This window comes from Anticarsia gemmatalis, chromosome 28, assembly GCF_050436995.1.
Source record: "Anticarsia gemmatalis isolate Benzon Research Colony breed Stoneville strain chromosome 28, ilAntGemm2 primary, whole genome shotgun sequence".
Taxonomy (NCBI): domain Eukaryota; kingdom Metazoa; phylum Arthropoda; class Insecta; order Lepidoptera; family Erebidae; genus Anticarsia; species Anticarsia gemmatalis.
Window position 1 is genome coordinate 1,661,560 of NC_134772.1, and position 10,170 is coordinate 1,671,729.

Genomic DNA, 10,170 nt, shown 5'->3' on the forward strand with positions numbered 1-10,170 from the left:
TAATTAATTACGAGCTATAGTAGTTTTTCGTGTAAGAGTAACCAACATCCATACTTACAAACTTTCGCATTTATAATATTAGTTGGATTGTAATACTAGACCCTACTATGACTTCGTACGTGTAAAAATAACTCTCGGGCAAAAAGTATACTGTTTCAATTATTATTCACGTTTTAAAATATATGTTTGTACCTTTCATTTCATCTAACCTAACCGTTCCACAAAGATATGAGCGTTCTAGATAGCGGCGGCGGCGGTCGCAGTGAACATCACCACACATGAACCAAAGTAGTAAAGATATAAGCATTCTATAGACTAGGGTATCCACATGGCTGGAATATCCGAGATTGTCCCGGAATTTAGCGTGCTGTCCCGGAGTGAAAAAATCCTTTTTTTTCATCAATTCAGTTCTAGCTTTCCTACTAGTATTTTACTAATAATTCCTACTTCGTGTAGACACGGACCGAAGACCAAGAGTCTGATTCCGTCCGACAAAATCACGAGCAAAAGCTTGTCTTAGTACAAATTGTATCTATAATACCAACTTTAATTTTTTAAGAATTTATACTAATACTAGCTTCTTCGCTTTACTTTGCGTGGAAAGATCTACCGGAGCAAAAAGTATTGAATGCTTCAATTCACGTTTTAAACAATAATATGTTTGTACCTTTCATTTCATCTAACCTAACCGTTCCACAAAGATATGAGCGTTCTAGATAGCGGCGGCGGCGGCGGTCGCAGTAACGAACCAAAGTAATTAAATATTCTACGTGTTAATTTACTTCATACGCTATTAATACGTCATAGTAGCTTTATGCATGCAAAGTCTGCCCGATCGGTCGAAAATTGACAAAGTTTCATAAAAAAATTCATCCCCTGTTTTATCCCCTTGGGGGTAGAATTGATCAAAACCCTTTCTTAGCGGATGCCGTATAAGTGCAGTGGTCGACCCGTTCTTAAGTACTGTGTAGTGGTAAGTAGGTACAATAAAACAACAATATACAAAAGCATTATTTATTTACAGAAGAAATCATACATTCTATGATCAAGGAGATTTGGGACCACAGTCTTTAAAATTGATCTCATTCTACAATGCTCAAACAATATAACACGTAAATCAAGCTATATTTTATAGTGACACTTACAAATTCTGCAAAAAGTTAACTTTAAGGTCCAACACAAACCAAAAGAGAAGCGGCGTTTCTTGTGGACTTTACGTGCTTTCCGAGGCACGTAAAGTCGACAAGAATCACCGGACAATTTCTGAAAAATAGTTAACAATCTCCGGACACTTTCTGAGAAATAATTAACAGAAAACTCAGAAGAGACAGCCTTTTGGGTTTGAAGCCCAACCTAGGATTCAAACTCGAGACTTCTTGCGCCGATTGCTGCATGTTTTAATCCAAATTTCATAGGAGTTAAAAGTTTATTTTAAATTGTTTTTTTCTTAATATTTTCGCCGCATTTTTACTGGATTACGTTTGACCTTACACATCTGTCGACAAACAGGCGTGCACGTTTGCGCACGCAAATTACGTACACGTATGTATATCTTCACAATAAGTATTATACATTTAATTTTCTTCTCGCGTTTATAAGTGACACTACAAAAATCCTATTTTCTTTATACATCAAAGCAAGAAAATTTGTCTTTCTAGCTATCTAAATTTTCTAGACAGGAAGGCTTTATTTAAACTAAAATTCAAGTTCAAAAATCTAAGTGCAATTGATTTATTTATAGTAAATTTATTGATTTTAACTCACTCACTGTAAGGCGTAATACATTATCTAATAAGGGCCCCTGATTTTAAAATAACAAACTTTATAGGGCTTCTACATATAGGACCCATGTACCTTGAATCAATCCTGTTGAGTCCCTAAAATTCTTAATAACAAGTCTCACTTAGTCCTTCTGACAAACATGAATTATAGCTTCTGATTTTTCCGACCATTAATAACAAATCTTTACTGGGGCCCCTAATAACTATACTCGGGCCATTTCAAACGTGCGATCTAAGTCATGTCATTTTATCGGAGTCTCTCGCTCATTACACATTGTCATATTCATTTCATTATTTTGATTATAACGTAGTGAGCACGTTTGTAACGGCCTGGTTACAATACAGCCATTTCCTAACGGCCAGTTTCTTAATCATAAGTAATAGCCAAAGTATAGGGGTAACCAAAAAATGACAATCAAATTTGCTTCTTCACGAATTTACTGATAGTTTTATGAAGAAACAGATTTGCCTTTACTACACAAATGTCAAGTAAAATTTAATGGTTTTAGCGGTTACTTTAGATATGTATGAAGAAACTGGCCGTTAGTTGACTTGCCAAATACCGAGCAGCTAGTTTTGTCGGTAACTTTTTAAGTCGTCGGCGAATCGATGACTCAAGTATATAGGCTTATATACAGATAGTTACAATATTGCCTAAAATTGGTGAGTGTAACTTGAAATTTTTATTGAAATATTGAGAATTAGATATTTATTTTGAAAAGCTTATTTTTTATAAGCAAAGAGAGATATTTTACAATTTTTACAATTAAAACGTAGCACCCAATTTTTCACTAATTGTTTTCTATCTAATTAATAAGCTTTGGTGTTTATGTGCAAATGTAATTTTAATAAGAATTGATAAAAATAACTTATACAACATTTTCTTGTTTAATTTTAAGCGGGAAATAATTTTGTAATTTTTGACAGATTCTTCATATATCCTCATCAAGATTTTCATATTATTTCAGCAATAACAGCCAAGTAGTTTAAGCATACACCTCCCACGCAATTTGTCGACGGTTCAAAAAAGTAACACACCAATGACTTTTCGTAGTTATGTGTGTATTAGAAATAATGATCACTTGTTCTAACGGTGAAGGAAATCATCATGATGCAACCTTGCTTGCCTGAGAGTTCTTTAGAACAGTTCTTGAAGATATGCAAAGTCTATACACTTGGTCAGCGTGGTGGACTCAAGGCCTAACCCCTCATTACGGGAGTAGACCCTTGCCCAGCAGTGGGACATTAATGGGTTAAATTTATCAATTCTTATTGAAATACTACTATTACAATTTGAGTATCGTGGTTTAAGCTTAGTGTAGTCTTTATTTATTTAAATATATTATTTATAATCATTTTAAAATATGTGAATCTCAGGTATTTAGCAAAAATAGATTTTAGATAAGTCAAATTAATTTGGACAACTCACACACGGTCATCTGATTCGAAACTAAGCAGAGCTTGTACTATGGTAACCAAATAACTGATAAACATACTTATATACTTCTTACTACATACTTATATAGATACATTAACAACCAGGCTCAGAACAGATACTCGTGCTCATCACACAAATATACTCTCATGTTTCGCCATTAACAATGTTAGTCCCATGTAATAGGGGGCGAGCCTATTGCCAAATGAAAAAAATCTGACTAGATTCCTAAAATCTATTTTTGCCAAATAATATTGATAATAATATTATCTTCTATACAAAAACCTTGATATTTAATATACTGTTATTGCAAATACATATTTTATAGTGCAACCAAGCATTCAGTACAAACTTAACAAATAATTTATTTAATATGTATAACTCTAAACACACTTTTCAAATATTTATTTAATACATTATAATCACGCTTTCTCAACGAAATAGACAGAGACCACAGAACGTCACTTGGTACGATCCTTACAAACTTTCCTTGCTTCATTCACATACATACATGTTGTCATACAGGACCGCCGGTAACGAACACCTGACCTTTTTGCAAGACATCACCGATATGATCTGTGTATGTCTTTCTAGACTACATTTTTGTCATTTTTTTTTCTTCAAATAGACAGTCCCGCACTAAGAATTGCTCTTGTATCGCGGGGACTTTTACAAACATACAAACAACGAACAAAATTTACAACCAGAACCGAAACAATTATTTGTGGATCGCACTAATAATTGTTCCGTGTGGAAATCGAACCCACGACCTCCTGACGCAATGGTAGTGGCGTGGCGACCTAAACCACTGCGCCACAGAGGCAGTCACATAGAATGTAATCATATTTTTATTGCTAAAAATTCAAAAAACAATTTGATAAAATGGTCGATGCGGAATTCTATCGCGTCGTTTAAAGGTAGCAATATATTTTGATCTACAAAAAATATTGCATTTAAACAATCATTTTAAAAACTAAAGGAACCAAATATTTATCATAATATTTTATACTACAATGATTTAAATATAATAAAAATAATATACAAAATTTTATAAATTCTGTGCCTCTACTGAAAAAGGGTATAAGTAAGATTTTGTCGAAAATGAGTTATATAGAGGCACAAAATTATACACATTAGAAGCGGTGGCGTTATCACGACACAAAATATTATTTCTATTAATTCCATAAATTATAATGTCACTAACATACGTAACGCACACGCCACGCACCCGCCACGCACCCGCCACGCAGTCACTTCCACTATTTTCATTTAAATTGTCTACAACTTATACTCAGAGTGCAACACACACGACAGGCAAATTTTATGTCCCGCACAAGTTACGCATACAACACGCTATTACCACGCAAACATCGCACATGCGACACGCAAAAGACAAACTAACCTATACATGCTACGCACCCGCCACGCACTCGCCACGCAAACGTTACTCGAGCACTACTTACAGACCACACTAAAGAATAGATATAAATGCCAATTACCTCATCGCCAAGCACATGCCACGCACACACCACGCACTTGCAACGCACATGCCACGCATACGTCACTCGAGCACTACTTACAGGTCATACTCACGACGCAAACGATACGCACTTGACACGCTCATGCCACGCAAACGCATTTAGTGATTATTTCTACATCTTATATTAGGAAGGCCTGAACTTATTTTAATATAAATACTTTGTTTTGAGCATTTACGTCATGGAATGAGAATTGTTACTATTATTAGTGTGTATTGTATACAAGGTTCGATTCCCGGCTTTATTCTTCTACTTATCGTATGGTTAGTGGTCAACCTAGTGTCAAAGTTGTTCAAGCCGCCCGAAGGCCTTTGACGTGGCTTAACGACTGTTATCTTAATTGACAACTTTAGTCGGTATGATTGAGATCAGAAATAATAAACTCAATATAGGCACCAACTATTATATTTTTGGTAAGCATACGAGTACAATATAAACTTATGAACTATTTTGCGTAAACGCAATAGCGGCCGCGTGACATAGATGGACACGGGCTCCGCATGAGTATCGAGGATTGAGACTGGTGGCGGTCGCGCGGCAAGCGGGCGTGGCTTGGTGATCCCTCCACCTGCGACGACATATCTAAGTGCGAGCAGTCGCGAAGATAGCCAACGGTCGGCGGCGGCCGCCGTGGTTCAGTGGCGCAGACGCACGCGGCGACGACCGCTAATATTCCAGGCATCGGTGCTCGGTTGATTTAATATATATGTCGTGTAGAATATGTGTACTGTGTGATGAATGAATGTGTAATAAATGTAGTAGTAATGGATGTGTGTGTGTCGTTAGATACGTAATATAAATAATAAATAGAATTAAGTAGTAACAATTGTATTTATTGATTTGTTGAGAGTAAATATATAAATAGGATAGACTAAATGCTATGAATATGATAGGGCGCCTACATCACCCCCTTCCAGAGACCGGCTAAGGGCGAAAGTAATCCGGAAATCGTACATGCCGTCCCGAGTGAGTTCTTTTTACACACGCATCTTGTGGCGTTACGTGTGGGGGATCTGATGTATCATGTAAATTATGATTATTGTCATGATGCGTTGGATGCGTACTAGTAGCTAGTAAGTAGGCCGGTTTTATGCGGTCTATACTCACGATCGTGTTCTTACTACCGACGCGAATGGTAAAAGTTTTGGCTCCTCGTTTCAGGACTTCGTATGGGCCAGTGTAAGCAGGCTGCAATGAGCCACGTAGTACTTCTTCCCTAAGGAATACGTGACTACAGTTGGCTAGGTCTTTAAATACGAAAGTTCTACGCGACGTTGAGTGGTGTTGAGGTGGTACGGGCCGTAGTTTCTCTGTGAAACGTTTCATGCGGCCTGTGAATTCGGTGATATCGGTAGTGTAATGAGCGACGTCATGACCGAAAAATTCGCCGGGTAGACGAAGTGGTTCACCGTATACCAGTTCAGCCGATGATGTTTGGAGGTCTTCCTTAAAGGCGCTCCTGATACCGAGGAGTACAAGTGGTAGGGATTCAGTCCAGTTATCGTCGGCGTGGCATGTAATTGCTGCCTTTAACTGGCGGTGAAACCGCTCGACCAAACCGTTGCACTGCGGGTGATAAGCCGTCGTCCTACGGTGATCGAAACCGATAGATTTGGACAGCTGTTGAAATAGTGCTGACTGGAACTGTCCGCCTCGATCGGTTACGATCTCGGTAGGACATCCATATCGGGCAACCCAACATGCAATGAACGCTTTGGCCACTGTTTCAGCGGTAATATCGGTAATAGGCGCAGCTTCTGACCATCGCGTAAAGCGATCGACGGCTGTGAGGCAATACCGATAATTACCAGCTGGCGGTAGTGGGCCGATTAGGTCTAAATGGACATGTTTGAAACGCGCCGAAGGTAAATCGTGCGTACCTAAAGGTGAGGCGACGTGTCTAGTTACCTTCGAACGCTGGCAAGCCAAACATGCCTTAGCCCATTCACGGCAGTTCTTTCGCATCAGTGGCCAAACGAAACGTTGTGCAACGAGTTTGGCCGTGGCATTAGCGCCAGGGTGGCTAAGCGAATGGAGAGATTCAAAAACCTGTTGACGTAATGGTTGTGGTACGAAAGGCCTGGGTGTCGGTGTACTAACGTCGCAGTACATAACAATCTGACTTCCAGGAATTCTTGCCTTCTCAAGGCGAAGCGAAGTGTTGCCTTTGAGGAGAGCTGCTAGCTCTGTATCATTAGCTTGAAGTTTGGCTATTACTTCAAAGTCAACGGGCTTTTGCAGTTCATCTACGCGCGACAATGTGTCGGCAACCACATTATCTTTACCAGAAATGTGGACAATGTCGGTAGTGAACTGAGATATAAAATCAAGATGCCTGTACTGGCGGGGCGAACAGTTATTTTTTCTTTGAAGAAAAGCATAACAAATTGGCCTGTGGTCGGTATAAACTGTAAAGTGAGTGGCTTCGAGCATGTGCCGGAAGTACTTTATACTCTCATATATAGCGAGCAATTCGCGGTCGTACGGAGAGTACTTTGTTTGCGATGGGCTCAACTTCCGAGAAAAAAATGCTAATGGCTGCCAATGGCCATCCTTTAGCTGTTGTAAGACTGCACCTATCGCCTTGTCTGAGGCGTCAGTGACCAATCCTAACTTTGCGTTAGAGTCGGGGTGAGCTAAAAGAGTTGCGTCACAAAGACTCTTTTTGCACGCTTCGAATGCATGTAATGAATCTCCCTCTATGTCGACCGGATGGGAGGCTTTAACTGACCCGATCAGCAAAGCATTTAATGGAGCCTGAATTTGTGCGGCGTTAGGAATAAACCGTCTATAAAAGTTTACCATCCCCAAAAATCGTCGGAGTTCTCTGACGGTTTTTGGAGGTGGAAACTGAGCTACGGCTTGCACTTTGCTGTCCAGGGGTTTGGTGCCCTTTTCAGAGATGTGATAACCCAGAAATTTTACTTCGGGCACGCCGAAAACACACTTAGCGGTGTTGATAAGTACGCCATACTTGCGCATACGATCAAAGAGCTGGCGCAGGTGGTTTTCATGGTCCGTGGCCGATCGGCTATAAAGACAAAAATCGTCCAAATATGGATAGCAAAAAGAATCGAGGCCACGAGTCAATTCGTCAACAAATCTCTGAAAGGTTTGGCCAGCATTCCTAAGTCCGAATGTCATAAATGGAAATTCATACAGACCGAAAGGTGTGGTGATCGCGGTCTTGGCTATATCGCTCTCCGCGGTAGGAATTTGATTGTAGGCTTTTACTAAATCAATTACTGAGAAAACTGAACAACCAGACATGTAGTGTGAAAAGTCATGTATGTGACGAATAGGATATTGGTCGGGTATTGTTCGAGCATTAAGAAGCCTATAGTCGCCACAAGGACGCCACCCATTATCTTTTTTAGAAACGAGGTGTAATGGTGATGCCCAAGGACTGTCAGAGGGACGAGCAGTTCCATTAGCTAGCATCACGTCAAATTCCTGCTTCGCTATTTTCAACTTATCGGGAGCGAGGCGACGTGGGGAACATGATACAGGCGGACCGGGTGTAGTGCGAATGTGGTGTGTAGTGTTGTGTTTAACGATACCTGGAGTACCAGCGGGGCGCGTTAATTCCGGGTATTCGGCTAAAATTTTGTGGTACCTGCTGTCACCACCAGTCGCAACCTTGACACTGAAAACAGAAGTAAATACACCAATTGAAGCTAGAGTGCTGACATTAGTTAGACCATCAGTAAGTTTTTGTTGACCAACATCGACAATAAGGCGGTAATGAGATAAAAAGTCCACACCTATAATCGCTTTCGTTACGTCTGCTATTACAAAACGCCAGGGAAAATTACGGCGGAGGCCTAGATTCAGATTTAATTGAATGTAGCCATAAGTATTGATGACTGAGCCATTGGCAGCACTGAGCTGGTAATTAGTTTTTACACAGCGTTCACGAATTGCAGAAAGTGGGTAAACACATAAATCACTACCGGTGTCTATTAAAAATTGGACGTGAGTATCACGGTCTCTGATGAAGAGGCGACCGGGGTTGGAGCTCTGGCAGTCGCTGGTCGCCATCACTGACTGCCTTTTTCTTTTCCCGATGTGTAATCGCAGGGTTTCATGCACCTGCGCGCCTTGTTGCCGTGCCTAGCGTGGTACCAACAGATGGGGTACTGACGGTAATTAGACAACGATCGGCGTGATGAAGATCGGTTACGTTGTCCGCTTCCTCGACGCTCGGTTGGGCGAGAGCATCGTGACGTTTGCCTGGTCAATTCGCTCACCTGCCGTGTCAGCTCCGCAACTTGACGAGTAAGGTCATCGATTGGCGAAGTGACAGCTGTTGATGACGCCGATGTTGCAGAGGTCGCCGCGACCTGCTGCGCTGGAGCAGAGATGTCGTGCACGCGGTCAGCTAATTCGGCGAGCGCGTCCAGGGGTAGCGTTGACTGCGACGCTACGATGGGCTGCAACGTTGTAGGTAGGCGGCTCGTCCATACGGTCCGTAAAAAATCTTCTGGTACTTCTGGTCCGGCAAGGTGCTGCATATGCCTCAGAAATTGTGAAGGCTTACGCGTGCCAAGCTGCTCGTGGGTCAGCAGCTGCTTCACCTTGTTTTCGCGGGACACCGACAATCTCCTTATCAACTCTTCCTTAAGACGTTGGTAGTTTGGCGGGCCAGTGAGTACGTCCTCTATCTCGGCAGCGTACTGTCGATCCAGCGTGGCAAGTATGTAATAAAATTTCGCCGTGTCATTCGTAATTTTGGCGACCGCAAACTGACCTTCAACCTGCGCAAACCAGATTGCCGGTTTTTCTGGCCAAAATGGAGGTATCTTCACACGAATGCTAGTTGGTGAAGACGGCGGTTGCGGCGACGCTGTATCCGCGCGTTTCGCAGGCGTCGCCATCTTCTTATAAGTTTTTGGGCGCTGCGTAACATACTTCTGAGAATGTTCTGTCTCCGAGCCGCTTGTCTCTTGACTTGCCAACTTTTGTTCCGTTTGAGACATTTCCGTGTTCATGCAGGGGTCACCAGTTTAGTCGGTATGATTGAGATCAGAAATAATAAACTCAATATAGGCACCAACTATTATATTTTTGGTAAGCATACGAGTACAATATAAACTTATGAACTATTTTGCGTAAACGCAATAGCGGCCGCGTGACATAGATGGACACGGGCTCCGCATGAGTATCGAGGATTGAGACTGGTGGCGGTCGCGCGGCAAGCGGGCGTGGCTTGGTGATCCCTCCACCTGCGACGACATATCTAAGTGCGAGCAGTCGCGAAGATAGCCAACGGTCGGCGGCGGCCGCCGTGGTTCAGTGGCGCAGACGCACGCGGCGACGACCGCTAATATTCCAGGCATCGGTGCTCGGTTGATTTAATATATATGTCGTGTAGAATATGTGTACTGTGTGATGAATGAATGTGTAATAAATGTAG

At 41.5% G+C, this 10,170-nt stretch overlaps 1 protein-coding gene across 1 annotated transcript; it reads right to left on the reverse strand.

Moving 5' to 3' along the window:
* Positions 1-8,252: 8,252 nt before the first annotated feature.
* On the reverse strand, positions 8,253-10,153 carry LOC142984730 (uncharacterized). The gene is made up of 2 exons (XM_076132486.1): positions 9,005-10,153; positions 8,253-8,400 (listed from the first exon to the last, which is right to left on the reverse strand). The coding sequence occupies exons 1-2, from the start codon at positions 9,743-9,745 to the stop codon at positions 8,377-8,379; spliced, it is 765 nt and encodes a 254-aa protein (XP_075988601.1). The 5' UTR covers positions 9,746-10,153; the 3' UTR covers positions 8,253-8,376.
* Between the last annotated feature and the right edge of the window lie 17 nt (positions 10,154-10,170).